General features: G+C 47.5%; 1 protein-coding gene across 4 annotated transcripts in view; it reads right to left on the reverse strand.

The window, feature by feature from the left end:
• Nucleotides 1-16215, reverse strand: part of LOC143298740 (sodium/glucose cotransporter 4-like) — a 55912-nt gene that overhangs the window by 4158 nt on the left and 35539 nt on the right. For all 4 annotated transcript variants that reach the window (XM_076611674.1, XM_076611673.1, XM_076611672.1 and 1 more), the window contains exons 6-14: nt 15351-15455; nt 11906-12011; nt 9928-10008; nt 8929-9143; nt 8207-8342; nt 5921-6028; nt 5124-5275; nt 3341-3508; nt 876-1100 (exon numbers count right to left, since the gene is read on the reverse strand). In XM_076611674.1, the coding sequence (XP_076467789.1) occupies nt 876-1100; nt 3341-3508; nt 5124-5275; nt 5921-6028; nt 8207-8342; nt 8929-9143; nt 9928-10008; nt 11906-12011; nt 15351-15455 (1296 nt within the window). The remainder of the gene's footprint in view (nt 1-875; nt 1101-3340; nt 3509-5123; nt 5276-5920; nt 6029-8206; nt 8343-8928; nt 9144-9927; nt 10009-11905; nt 12012-15350; nt 15456-16215) is intronic.

Raw genomic sequence — 16215 nt, forward strand, 5'->3', positions numbered from 1 at the left:
GTACATAGCGCCCTTTCTCTCCAAGAGCTCAGGGCGCTTTACATGAAAGAAAAATATCACAAGTTACATAAAACATTCATGACCAATCTTTCTCACAAACACCCCACCCCCCCCCCCCCCACCCCACCCCCACCACACACACACACACACCCACACACACACACACTCTCTCTCTCTCCCTTTCGTTCCCTCTTTTCATACATCCAAAGTGAGAAGGCATGGGTGGAGAACATGGAAGCTGAGAGTGCTTATTGATAGGTTTTAAAAAGATGCGTTTTTAGTGATGAGCGAAAAGCAGATATAGAATCAGATGCACGGATATGATGAGAAAGGTTGTTCCAGATGTGAGGAGCAGCAAAGAAGAAAGAACGTTCACCATAGGCTTTTGTATTGACACGAGGAAGTTTCAAAAGGTAACAGTCAGAGGAAGAGCGGAGATTTCTTGCGGGAGTGTAAACACTGATGAGGTCAGAAATATATGTAGGTCTTGCGGAGTGGAAAGCAGAATAGCAAACACGCAATTTTGTATTTAATTCTCATACAAAGTATTGTCACAGAAAAGACAGTAGGTTTCACAGGATGACTCACAGCCAAGGAAACAAAGACAGGCGCAAAGTTTTCTTTCTTTTTGGTCAAACAATAAAGTCTTTGACGTGTAGATATATGAATACGTATGGTGACGGTGTGTGTGTGTGTGTGTGTGTGTGTGTGTGTGTGTGTGTGTACGTGGATTCTTGAACGTATGAATGTATGTATGTGCGCACACGCACAAACACCGCCCCCCCCCACACACACACACTCCACTGCACCACCATCCCACAAACAACACACACACACACACACACACACACACACACACACACACACACACACACCTTCTCCGGGGGTCTGGGCTTGGTGAGGAGGGAGATGATGACGGTGGAGAAGGCGGACACGGCGGTCAGGATGACGGCGAAGTGCAGGAAGTGCACGTCCTTCAGCACGGCGGGCCGGTCGTCCGGCCCCTCCTCGCTCCCACACAGCGGGGCCGGCATCATGAAGTCCATCACCATCCGCACCATGCCCGTCACCAGGCTGATCATCAGGCCCCAGAAGGCGCCCTGGACAAGATGGGAAGAAGAAGAAGAGGTGGGAGTGGCAGGAGGAGGAGGACGGGGAGGAGGGGGAGGAAGAGAAGGAAGGGGAGGAAGAGAGGAGGAGGAGGAGGAAGGGGAAGGGGGGAGGAGGAGGAGGGGGTGGGGGTGGGAGGAGGGGGAAGGTGGGGAGGAAGAGGGGAAGGTTGCAGATTCAAGGCGCTTTCGTTTTCGTTTTTTGCTAAATGAAAACCATACCACCGGAGACTGCTCTACAGAAAGAAACGAAGAAGAAGAAGAAGAACAACAACAACAACAACAACAAACAACAAACAACAACAACAACAAGATGGGAAGAAATGGAAATCGCAATCGAGATGGAAACTTTTTTTTATTGAGGGAAAAGGAATATAAGCACCTATTGGCCTACTTTCATCAGTTCTGAATAAACAAACAAATAAATGAATGAATAAATAAATAAATAAAAGTTTGTTTGTGCATAAATTAGGCTTCAACAGTAATGGAGACAAAAACGAACAAATTAAGCTCCACAAAAAAGAAGGGATAGGAGGTGGAGAAGGTAGGGCAGGAGGAAGAGGTGAAGGTTGCAGATTTAAACTTCTTTCTTTCTCAGCTGTTGTTGGTTTTGTTTTTTGGTGTGTGTTTTTTTTTTAATGAAAACCATACCAGTGGAGTTGCCCTACAGACAGAAACGAAGAGTACGAAGGAGAAGGAGGGGAAATGGCAATGGAAAACGAACCTATCTCTTTTCTTTATTGAGGGAAAAGGAATATAAGTACTTATTTTGTATTTTGTGTTTCTTTTTATCACAACAGATTTCTCTGTGAAATTCGGACTTCTCTCCCCAGGGAGAGCACGTCGCTACACTACAGCGCCACCCATTTTTTTGTATTTTTCCTGCGTGCAGTTTTATTTGTTTTTCCTATTGACGTGGATTTTTCTACAGAATTTTCCCAGGAACAACCCTTTTGTTGCCGTGGGTTCTTTTACGTGCGCTAAGTGCGTGCTGCACACGGGACCTCGGTTTATCGTCTCATCCGAATGACTAGCGTCCAGACCACCACTCAAGGTGTAGTGGAGTGGGAGAAAATATCGGCGGCTGAGCCGTGATTCGAACCAGCGCGCTCAGATTTTCTCGCTTCCTAGGCGGACGCGTTACCTCTAAGCCATCACTCCACCCACATCTGTTTTCATCCAGTCCTCGTTAAGAAAATCTATGAATTAGTCCAGGAAATACAAAAAAACTAAATAATAATAATGATAATAAAAGTTTGAAAAAAAAATCCGTTGCAACAATAATGAAAACAAAAACGAACAAATTAAGCTGCACAGAGTATACACTACCCCACGGCAAAAGGAGTGGGAGGTGAACGAGGAAGGGGGGAGGGGGGGGGAATTGCAGATTTAAGGTTCTTTCTTTCTTCTTTTTTTCTAAATGAAAACCACACCACTGGAGTTGCCCTACAGACAGAAATGAAGAAGAAGAACAACAACAACAACAACAACAACGACGACGACGACGACGACAACGACAACAACAACAACAAGATACAGAACAACAACAACAACGACAACAATAAAAGAAGAGCAAGAAGGGGAAACAAAAGAAGGGATTCCAGAAGAAAAAGGAACAATGGCAGCAGAGAAAGTGCAACAGGGGAAGGGGAGGTTACAGATTTCAGATCATCTCATGTCTCAACACGAAATGTTCCCGTCCGCAGCGGTGTCCGTCATTTTCCAGACTGTGAGACAAATTACACACACACACACACACACACACCAACCCATCACCCCCACCACCCACACATACACACCAATCCCCACCCTATACACACACCAAACCCCCCTCCACACACATACACACTCACACACGAACCCCCCAGACACCGCCCCCGGCCCCCAACCCCCCATCCCTTCCCCCCCAACCCCCAACCCCCGCACACACATGCCCTCATCACACACACACCAGCCTAATCCCCCCCTACACCTACAATCTCCATACACGCCCTCACCACCCCCACACATCACAACCGCACCCCTCACCTCCCACCCCTTCAGACCACCAGGAACACTGACTGGCTCTGTGGTCCTCTTCCAGAAGAGACACAGCAAGAAGACCACACACACCACACTACATCCCCCCCCCCCCCACACACACACACACCAAACTACACCCCCACCCCACACACCACAATCCTCACCCCTCAGCCCCTACCCCACCCCCTCACACTCCCAGGAACACTGACCTGCTCTGTGGTCCTCTTCCAGAAGAGAGACAGCAGGAAGAGCACACACCAAGGGGGGGCGGTGTAGGAGGACACTGCCTGCAGGTAGCTCCACAGCTGGCCGCTCTGGTAGGCCTGGATCACCGGCAGCCACAGTATGCTGATGCCCACCTCCACCAACACGCACACCTGTTGGGGAAGGGAGGGGGCGGTGGAGGTTGTGGGGGCGGGGAGGCCAGGGGGGAGGTGTGTGAGAGGAAGGTGGGGTGGTGGTGGGTGGGTGGGGTGATGTAAATTGGACAGAATGAGAAACAATCGTTTCAATGATTCATTCGATTTTGTGTTTGTTTGTTTTGTTGTTGTTGTCGTTTTGTTTGTGTGTGTGTGTGTGTGTGTGTGTGTGGCGTTTGATAATCTTGAGTAATGCGACTCCATGCGTGCGTCGTATACGCTCCACTTACATACTTTTTCACCACACACCCGTAAATTGACACACACACTCACACACACACATCGTGCGCATACACACACGCGCGCATACAAGCATTCACAAATGGATTCAGATACATACATATTTTATATATGTTTGAAGACACGGAGTGAGAGACAACAACGCGAAAACGATGACGACAATAACGACGATAAAGAAGGAGAACAAGAAGAACATGAACAAGAACAAGAAGAAGAAAAACAAGAAGACCACATTTTTGCCGAAGATCAGGAGTTCGTGTTGTCAGACCTTGGCACAGAAGCTCAACCGAATGTCGATAGTGATGAAGAATATCATGATGTCAGCAACACAACGTTGACGACAACAGTAAAGACGATTACAATGAAGAAGAAGAAGAAGAAGAAGAAGAAGAAAGCATGAGGAGGAGGAAAGCCGTGTATCCTGCCGACGATCATGAATTCGTGTTGTGAGACCTTGGCGCAGAAGCTCAACCGAATGTCGATAGTGATGAAGATGATCATGGTGTCAGCAACACAACGTTGACGACAACAGTAAGGCGATAACAAAGAAGAAGAACAAGAAGAGCGTGAACAAAAAAAAAAAAAAACAAAAACGAAAAGAAGAACAAGAAGGGGGAGCAACTCCGCTTACCCTGCCGACGATCAAGAATTCGTGCTGAGAAGCCTTTGTGCAAAATCTCCTCCAGATGTCGATAGTGATGAAAATGATGATGATAACAGCAACATAAAGATGATAACAGCAAAAACGATGACAAAAAAAGGCGAAAATGACGAAGAAGAACATGAACAAGAACAAGTGACCAAGAACCAGAACCAGAACCAGAACGTTGTTCTTCTGTGATGCCTCTTTTTTTTGTGAAATATGGAAGTGCTGCTTTTTGGTTTAATTCTTGTCTTACTCTGGTGATATTTGATTTTTAAATGAACTATGATCCTTGTAGTTGCATACTTTGTGAAGAAGAGACAGCGAGAAAGAGAGAGAGTGTGTGTTTGCGTGTGTGCGCGCGTGGTGTGTGTGTGGGGGGGGAGGGGGGGAGATGTGCAATGCGGCTTGGCTGACTGAAATGGAGAGGCACGTAAATTTCAGTAATCTGTATATTTGTATATAGCTATTTCCATTTGGTGCCATTTAATTTGTCTTTTTATTTTCTATTCATTTTATTTTTTTGTTGTTTTCTTCTTGTGTTGGAAATGTGCTGCTGCCAAAAAGAAAATCTCTGTACCAAAGTAGAGACAATAAAGTTTGTGTATTGTGTATTGTATTGTGTATTGTGAACCAGAAGAACAAAAACAAAAACAAAACCAAGAAGGAGGAGGGGGGAACGCCGCTCACCCTGCCGACGATCATCAGTTCATGCTGCGAGGCCTTGGCGCGAAACCTCCTCCAGATGTCCATGGTGAACATGGTGCTGGCCGAGTTGAAGATGGACGTGAGGGAAGACATGAGTGCCGCCATAAGAGCCGCCAGCATCACGCCCCGCAGCCCTGGGGAACGAACACAGCCGTCAGACATTAACCCTTTCACCGCCACTCACTTTACACTGACGGTCCCCGGGGTTCGAATCTCGTTAATTAAAGGCGCCTGGTGGGTAAAAGGGTGCAGATTTTTCCGATCTCCCAGGTCAACACATGTGCAGACCTGCTAGTGCCTGAACCACCTCCCACCCCCACCCCGACACCCCGATCCCCCACCTCCCCCTCCCCGTGTGTATTCGCACGCAAAAGATCAAATACGTACGTTAAAGATCTTGTGATACATGTCAGCGTTCGGTGGGTTATGGAAACAAGAACATATCCATTACGCATACCCCCGAAAACAGAGTATGACTACCTGTATGGCGGAGTAAATGAACAAAACAGTCATACACGTACAATGTTACATGTCTGTGTGATATACATGTGTGTGTGTATGTAACTGAAAACTAACTGAATAAGACAGGAAACGAATGATGAGCGCCTGATGACAGCTGTCAGTCGGCTCTACCCAGGTAGGCAGCCTGTCTGTAAAGCGTTTAGAGCTTGGTCTCCAGCCGAGGGTAGGCGCTATATCAGTATCCCTATCATTCATTGTTTCAGCCAGTCAGTCAGGCTTCAGTCACATGTACACGTGCAGCAGAACAAGAGGCTGACCTGAAGGCATTTTCCTCAACACCAGCAGGGGGTAGGCAATGTTGCTGCAGCCCGCTCTGTTCCCACACACCTCCTCACACTTCTCAGGGCTGGCACAGGCCACGTCATCTGTCACGTCACACACACACACACACCAGCCCACCAGCACACACACACACACACACACACACACACACACACACACATACAAACACCGTCACACCAACACACACACACACACACACACACACACACACACACACACACGCACACACACACACGTACACACACCATCACACCAACACACACACACAAATACACACAAACACACACACACACACACATACACACACCATCACACCAACACACACACACACACAAACACACACACCATCACACACACACACACACACACCATCACACCAACACACACACCATCACACCCACCCACCCACACCCACACCCACACACACGCGCACGCACGCGCGCACGCACACATACACACACCATCATACCAACACACACACACACACACACACACACACACACACACACACACATGATCATCATCATCATCATCATCATCATCATCATCATCATCACACCAACACACACACACACACACACACACACACACACACACACACACACACATACACACACACACAGCAACACAAACACACACAAACACACCAACACACACACACACACACACACACACACACACACACACACACACACACACACATACACTCACACACAGCAACACAAACACACACAAACACACCAACACACACACACACACACACACACACACACACACACACACACACACACACACATGGTTAATAACACGGAAGGATCCAGTCCATCTCGACCAATACCATCACAGTTTACATCCAGCATTACTCATGTGCATCGTAAAAAAATCTCCACAGCTGACAACAAAGTTTTTTTCCAACAACGCATTAGAACATCCATTAGAACTCCACATGTGACCAATCTGTAAGGCTTCAGACCAAAAATACAGGTTTTGTATTGCAGAATGTTTATAGTCAACGACACGGTATGCATCTAGCATGAAGTACAAGCTTCGTCAAGTATGTTTAGTTGACAAGGAACATTGCATCCAACACGAGTTAATGATTCGTATATATATATATGTCCAATGACAAAGGCTCACCAGGGAACAGTATACACCTCATCATGCCCAACAATGACAAAGGCTCACCAGGGAACAGTACACAGCTCATCATGCCCAATGACAAAGGCTCACCAGGGAACAGCACACAGCTCATCATGCCCACAGTACACAGCTCATCATGCCCAAAAATGACAAAGGCTCACCAGGGAACAGTACACTGCTCATCATGCCCACAGTACACAGCTCATCATGCCCAAAAATGACAAAGGCTCACCAGGAAACAGTACACAGCTCATCATGCCCACAGTACACAGCTCATCATGCCCAAAAATGACAAAGGCGCACCATGGAACAGTATACAGCTCATCATGTCCAATGACAAAGGCTCACCAGGGAACAGTACACAGCTCATCATGTCCAATAACAAAGGCTCAACGGGGAACAGCACACAGCTCATCATGCCCAATGACAAAGGCTCACCAGGGAACAGTACACAGCTCATCATGCCCAACAATGACAAAGACTCACCATGGAACAATATACAGCTCATCATGCCCACAGTACACAGCTCATCATGCCCAATAACAAAGGCTCACCAGGGAACAGTATATAGCTCATCATGCCCAATGACAAAGGCTCACCAGGGAACAGTATACAGCTCATCATGCCCAACAATGACAAAGGCTCACCAGGGAACAGTACACAGCTCATCATGCCCAACAATGACAAAGGCTCACCAGGGAACAGTACACAGCTCATCATGTCCAATAACAAAGGCTCACCAGGGAACAGCACACAGCTCATCATGCCCAATGACAAAGGCTCACCAGGGAACAGTACACAGCTCATCATGCCCAATGACAAAGGCTCACCAGGGAACAGTATACAGCTCATCATGCCCAACAATGACAAAGGCTCACCAGGGAACAGTACACAGCTCATCATGCCCAATGACAAAGGCTCACCAGGGAATAGTATACAGCTCATCATGCCCAACAATGACAAAGGCTCACCAGGGAACAATATATAGCTCATCATGCCCAATGACAAAGGCTCACCAGGGAACAGTACACAGCTCATCATGCCCAACAATGACAAAGGCTCACCACACACACACACACACACACACACACACACACACACACACACACACACACACACACCGGGGAAGAGGATACGGCTGATCATGCCGGGGATGATCCACAGGAAGAAGGGCAGGATCTTGAGGGCCGCGGCCAGCACACACCCCGCCTTGGCGTGGATCATGTTCCGGGCTGACAGGCACCGCTGGACCATGATCTGCCGTCACCATCATCATCGTCGTCTTTAGCATCATCGTCACCATTGTCCTCGTCGTCATCATCGTCGTCGTCGTCATCATCATCCTCGTCTTTGTACTCGTCATCGTCCTCCTCCTCATCGTCATTACTGTTCTCGTCATCATCATAATCCTCATCATCCTTGTCTTCGTCCTATTCCTCCTCATCATCATCAGTTGACTCGTCGTCGTCGTCGTCTTCGTCATCATCATCGTTGTCTTTGTCATTGTCCTCCTCATCAACATCATCATCATTATCATCAATGACTATGTGTAAGACAATCGCACAAACCCGTTTATAAGCAAACGCATTTATAATCAATTGCTTGATAGATAATACAGAGGGTGTTTTTTTTACGATGTTACAATGGTCTAAGAATAAGTGCCAACACATCATACAATAACAATCAGCATGTTGATTAGCTTCACACTTTACAACTTCTAACCAAAGAGACTGCAGAAACCATGCTTGTTCATTCACAAAAACAGAACAAAAGACATTCCATGACGCATTACAAACATCCGAGTGACTTTTCAACAGCATTCAGCCAACACTGATGGGCACACCTGGTCAGTGCACCACACCCAGATACCCAGGGTGGTCAGACCAAAGACGGCACCCGTCCAGGGGATGTCTCCTGTGGCGGGGTCACGCCAGATGTGCATGAAGTCATCACGGGGGATGCCGCACGAGTAGTTGGTGGGGTCAGCCAGGGTGTAGTTTGCAGCCGCTCTTTTATACTTCTCCATCATTTCTGACCATCCGCCCACCTCCACGAAACCTGCAAAGACAAAAGTGTGACCACAACGCACAGTTCGGTATATCTGGCGTTGCCTCATACATTGTTTAAGAACAAAATGAAGAGAAGAATTGAGGAACACTTGTTTTAGTATAGTCACCCTTCATCTCAGAAGACATCAGAAAGCGTTCTCCTATTCTTCCACAGCAGACTGACGAAGATCGCGTGAAATGATAGACATAATTATTCTAAATAAAACGAGAACCCCACAGACTCAGACATCAAATTCGTGCAATCTATTTTATCCAAGTTCAGGTAACTTTTATTCATCCAGTTCGTGAGCTGCTGAGAATCGTAACAGACCTTGCCAGATGATCACGTTTCCGACTTTACTCTTTTATTTATCAGAATTTAATGGTTATTGTTGTTTGTGTTTTGGGTTGTTGTTGTTGTTTTGTCTTGTATTTTCGGTGGGGGGGGGGGGGGGTGCTGTTCTTCTTGATGTTTTGTTCTGTTGGGGGTTTTGGGGGGTATTATTGTTGTTTTTGGTGATATTGTTCATGGTGGTGGTGGCGGTGTTGGTAGTGGTGGTGGTTTTCGGATAGTATGCTATTCTTATTGTTGTTGATGCAAGCGGTGGTGCTGGTTGCTTTGTTGTTGTTGGTGGTGGTGGTGGTGGTAGTGGTGGTAGTGGCGGTGAATTTTCATTTCAATAGTTCTTATTATGTTGTTGCTGTTCGGGTTTTTCGACAGAGGGGCGGGGATGGGAGGGGATTTTTTCTCAAGAAGAATACAAAATGATTTAGCTGTTTGTTGATCCACGCACTGAGCGCCATCAGGATGAAAGCCCCGATGAGCAGGATGATGGTCTGAAGGGTGTCTGTGTAGATCACTGCCGCCAGTCCCCCTGAACACACACACACACACACACACACACACACACACACACACACATACACAAACACACACATACACACACACTCACACACACACACACACACACACACACACACACACACACACACACACACACAAACACAAACAAACAAACACACACATGCACACACACACACACACACACACACACACACACACAAACACACACACACACACACACACACACACACACACACACACACACACACACACACACACACACACACACACACACACACACACACACACACACACACACACACACACACACACACACACACACACACACACACGATTTAATATTTAAGATTTGATGAACCTTTCATCCTTAGTGGGATATGGAAGATTTCAGAAAACAGCATTACCAAAAACACGACTAGGATTATCATGACGTTTGCATCAACCAAGGAATAATGGGGATAAACATTCCTTCTTCTTCATCAACGTATCCTATGCAACACTGCAAGTCTTAATGAGTTTGCTGTCTAATGAGAAACCTTTACTAGTAGAAAATAATTTACAAAATGAAAATACATACTTTGGACAAAAACATCTATCGGGTAACAATCTCCTAAGAAAGTCAGAAAAATTTAGAGAGACTCCATTATGAAATGAAATACATCACCAACAGTATTCATGTCACTTTTCCTTTTTACAAAATATGGTATTCTCTTGGAATTCCATTTCACTGCCCTGTTTCAATAGGTAAACAGTGATCATTGCACTTAAATTTGATTAATGAAATTAAGTTTGTAGTTAGCAACTGACCAACACATACTTCTCTGTTAAAATCATTTGTAGTATTTATAAAACACATTTTACATTTTGTTGCAATGATTCAGTCCTATCTTTTCAGTATCATCCTTCAAAGCAGAAATGACACTGCGACCTAAATAATATTCATTTTAAAATGTCTGTGATTCACAAACACAATCAAATCCCGTTTCAACACTCACACACACACACACACACACACACACACACACACACACACACACACACACCACGGATAGAGAAAGAGGGAGAATACAGACAGCCAGCCAAATCAGACAGACAATTAAAGGAGGTGAAGGGGAAGAGTCAAGCTTACATCACAGATTGACGTAAGCTTATATCACAGATTGACGTAAGTTTACACAGTTGGGCCAACAGCAAAGTGAGAGCTGTATTATCAACGGTTTCTCCATTGCAATGGAAAATCTTTTACAGCTTAGTCTTTTGAGAAGGACAATGACTCTCAAACTAGGAGGCAAAATTGCACTGGTTCTTTGTGATGCAGCCTTGGGGGCTAGTAGGCCTTTGGGAACCATCCCAACGCCGACTGTCGTAAAACACTCTTGGCTGAGAGAGTAGGGATGTGACTTGGGCAAGACACTCTCCACTACAATCGAATTCTAGCCAGAGAGGTGGGACAGCAGTTGCCTCCCCTGCTGAAGGTCCTGGCGGGACAGGACTGACTATAGTACAATGTACCTTTTATATATGATAGTCAGTCGTGTCCGACTATGACCATCAGAACAGCAGAGGAGGCAACTGCTGTTCCGACTATTTGGGCTAGAATTTGATTATAGTGGAGAGTGTCTTGCCCAAGTCACATCCCCACTCTCTCGGCCAAGAGGGTTTTAGGACAGTCGGCGTTGGGATGGTTCCCAAAGGCCAACTAGCCCACAAGGCTGCAGCACTAAGAGCCAGTGCAATTTTGCCTCCTAGTTTGAGAGTCATAGTCCTTCACAAAAGACTAAGCTGTAAATGGTTTCCCACTGACTGGAGAAACCTTTGATATACAGCTCTCACTTTGCTCTTGGCCCAAATGTAAACTTATGTCAGTCTGTGATATAAGCCAAGTGTTGGGCCTAAGTACAATGTACCAGCCACAGTGTAGACGGCAGTGACGGCCAGGATAATGATGGCACACAGGTACATGTTCCACCCCAAGAGCTGCTGCATGAAGATGGCCCCGGAGAAGATCTCTCCCTGCACATTGTCGTCGTCGTTGTCATCATCGTCAGCAGCAGCAGCAGCAACAGCAACAGCAACAGTAGTATTACCGTCGCCATCACCGTCACCATCAATATTATCAACAACAAACCATCATTACAATAATAATACTTTTTACCACCACCATCATTATCATCATCATCATTGACCATAGCCACCAACACCACCACCAACACCATCATTATCATTGACCATAACCACCACCACCACCACCAACACCATCATTATCATTATCATTGACCATGACCACCAACACCACCACCAACACCATCATTATCATTGACCATAACCACCAACACCATCATTATCATTATCATTGACAATGACCACCAACACCAACACCATCATTATCATTGTCATTGACCACCAACACCACCACCAACACCATCATTATCATTATCATTGTCATTGACCATAACCACCAACACCAACACCATCATTATCATTATCATTGACCATAACCACCAACACCAACACCATCATTATCATTGTCATTGACCATAACCACCAACACCAACACCATCATTATCATTGTCATTGACCATAACCACCAACACCAACACCATCATTATCATTAACATTGACCATAACCACCAACACCAACACCATCATTATCATTGACCATAACCACCAACACCAACACCATCATTATCATTGACCATAACCACCAACACCAACACCATCATTATCATTGACCATAACCACCAACACCAACACCATCATTATCATTGACCATAACCACCAACACCAACACCATCATTATCATTAACATTGACCATAACCACCAACATAACCACCAACACCATCATTATGATTTGACCATAACCACCAACACCAACACCATCATTATCATTATCATTGACCATGACCACCAACACCATCATTATCATTGTCATTGACCATAACCACCAACACCAACACCATCATTATCATTATCATTGTCATTGACCATAACCACCAACACCAACACCAACACGTTGCTTGGAGGATTAAGATTTTCTCCCACTGCAAGGTCGACATGTGTGTAGACATGCTAATACTTATTACACACACACACACACACACACACACACACACACACACACGCACGCACGCACGCACGCACGCACGCACACACACACACACACACACACACACACACACACACACACACACACACACACACACACACACATGTACGCATACACAGCACTCAGGGACGATCTCTGTTACCCCCCTTTTCCTTACTTTACCTGCAACCACATCTCTCTCCCTCTCTTCATATCTCTCTCTCTCTCTCTCTCTCTCTCTCTCTCTCTCTCTCTCTCACTCTCTCTCTCTGTATTTTTGTCTGTGTCTCCCCCCACATCTCTCTCTCTCTATCTATCTGTGTGTGTGTGTGTGTGTTTCCCTCTTTCCCTTTCACTCCCCCCCTCTCTCTCTTTTATCCTTCCCTCTGCTCCCCCCCCCCCTCTCTCTCTAATCCTTTCTCCCCTCTCTCTCTCTCTGCCCCCTTCTCCCTGTGTGCCCTGACAGGGACGTTACAGTGTGCCAGCAGGGAGGGGACGGTACAGTGTGCCAGCAGTGAAGGGACGGGCGGTACAGTGTGCCAGCAGTGAGGGGACGGTACAATGTGCCAGCAGTGAAGGGACGGGCGGTACAGTGTGCCAGCAGTGAGGGGACGGTACAGTGTGCCAGCAGTGAAGGGACGGTACAGTGTGCCAGCAGTGAGGGGACGGTACAGTGTGCCAGCAGTGAAGGGACGGTACAGTGTGCCAGCAGTGAGGGGAGAGTACAGTGTGCCAGCAGCCAGCAGTGAGGGGACGGTACAGTGTGCCAGCAGTGAGGGGAGAGTACAGTGTGCCAGCAGTGAGGGGACGGTACAGTGTGCCAGCAGTGAAGGGACGGTACAGTGTGCCAGCAGTGAGGGGACGGTACAGTGTGCCAGCAGTGAAGGGACGGTACAGTGTGCCAGCAGTGAGGGGACGGTACAGTGTGCCAGCAGTGAGGGGACGGTACAGTGTGCCAGCAGTGAGGGGAGAGTACAGTGTGCCAGCAGTGAGGGGACGGTACAGTGTGCCAGCAGTGAAGGGACGGTACAGTGTGCCAGCAGTGAGGGGAGAGTACAGTGTGCCAGCAGTGAGGGGAGAGTACAGTGTGCCAGCAGTGAGGGGAGAGTACAGTGTGCCAGCAGTGAAGGGACGGTACAGTGTGCCAGCAGTGAGGGGAGAGTACAGTGTGCCAGCAGTGAGGGGAGAGTACAGTGTGCCAGCAGTGAAGGGACGGTACAGTGTGCCAGCAGTGAGGGGAGAGTACAGTGTGCCAGCAGTGAGGGGAGAGTACAGTGTGCCAGCAGTGAGGGGAGAGTACAGTGTGCCAGCAGTGAGGGGAGAGTACAGTGTGCCAGCAAGGAGGGGAGAGTACAGTGTCCCAGCAGTGAAGGGACGTTACAGTGTGCCAGCAGTGAGGGGAGAGTACAGTGTGCCAGCAGTGAGGGGACGGTACAGTGTGCCAGCAAGGAGGGGAGAGTACAGTGTGCCAGCAGTGAAGGGACGTTACAGTGTGCCAGCAGTGAGGGGAGAGTACAGTGTGCCAGCAGTGAGGGGACGGTACAGTGTGCCAGCAGTAAGGGGACGGTACAGTGTGTCAGCAGTGAGGGGACGGTACAGTGCCAGCAGTGAAGGGACGGTACAGTGTGCCAGCAGTGAGGGGACGGTACAGTGTGCCAGCAGTGAGGGGAGAGTACAGTGTGCCAGCAGTGAGGGGACGGTACAGTGTGCCAGCAGTGAGGGGACGGTACAGTGTGCCAGCAGTGAGGGGACGGTACAGTGTGCCAGCAAGGAGGAGAGAGTACAGTGTGCCAACAGGGGAGAGTACAGTGTGCCAGCAGTGAGGGGACGGTACAGTGTGCCAGCAGTGAGGGGAGAGTACAGTGTGTCAGCAGTGAGGGGAGAGTACAGTGTGCCAGCAGTGAGGGGACGGTACAGTGTGCCAGCAGTGAGGGGAGAGTACAGTGTGCCAGCAGTGAGGGGACGGTACAGTGTGCCAGCAGTGAGGGGAGAGTACAGTGTGCCAGCAGTGAGGGGAGAGTACAGTGTGCCAGCAGTGAGGGGAGAGTACAGTGTGCCAGCAGTGAGGGGACGGTACAGTGTGCCAGCAGTGAAGGGACGCTACAGTGTGCCAGCAGTGAGGGGACGGTACAGTGTGCCAGCAGTGAAGGGACGCTACAGTGTGCCAGCAGTGAGGGGACGGTACAGTGTGCCAGCAGTGAGGGGACGGTACAGTGTGCCAGCAGTGAGGGGAGAGTACAGTATGCCAGCAGTGAGGGGAGAGTACCGTGATCTTGGTGAGGATGTAGAGGACCAGCGCCAGGACAGACAGGTAGATCCTCAGCCTCCTGCCCCCGTACCTCTTCTTCAGGTACTCGGGCATCGTGAAGGCCTGCCAGAACAGAGGACAGGGCGTGATCACCTCAGGTAAACCCCGTTAGGGTACATGGCAATGCTACGTGGAGGAGGAGGGAGGAATTTTGTTTAATGTCCCGTCACACACGTCGGCGATTTAAGACATTTTGTTGAAGGATTAATGTATACATTTGAGTATTATAGTTTAGAAGAGGAGGTGGATGTGAATGATTGGTGAGTTGGGGGAAACCGGGCATAATTATGAGGGAGGGCGTGGCTAAAATTTTAAGAAAAAAGTTATCTAAATATAATTACAGAAAATTACATAAAGGACTTCGTAAAAGAGAAGTCGTTGATCTAACAAGCGAAACAACTGATTATGAATGCAAAAAGTCAAAAGCATCAACGTTCTCAGTCACGACACACTTTCATGCAGATAAGGCTTCATCAAACCACAGTCAATATGCTTAATTGTCAGGTTACTAAAGCATATGCACTTGACTTCATAACAATATCTAGTCCGCCAGCAATGCTACGTATTTCACGGTACTCACACAGAACATGTTCATGCCAGTACAGGACGTGTTGATTTCAGGAAACTCCCGTTAGGGTACATGACAATGCTACGAGTTTCTCGGTACTGACACAAACTATGGTATAACTAAACATGGTTATGGTACGTTTTTGTTACGTATTTCGCGGTACTAACACAGGATATGGTAGAAATAAATATGGTAAATGAATATGGTACGTTCTTGTTGCGTAGTTCACGGCACTGACACACATATGGTAAACAT

The sequence above is a fragment of the Babylonia areolata genome, chromosome 24 (assembly GCF_041734735.1).
Source record: "Babylonia areolata isolate BAREFJ2019XMU chromosome 24, ASM4173473v1, whole genome shotgun sequence".
NCBI classification, from domain to species: Eukaryota; Metazoa; Mollusca; class Gastropoda; order Neogastropoda; family Buccinidae; genus Babylonia; species Babylonia areolata.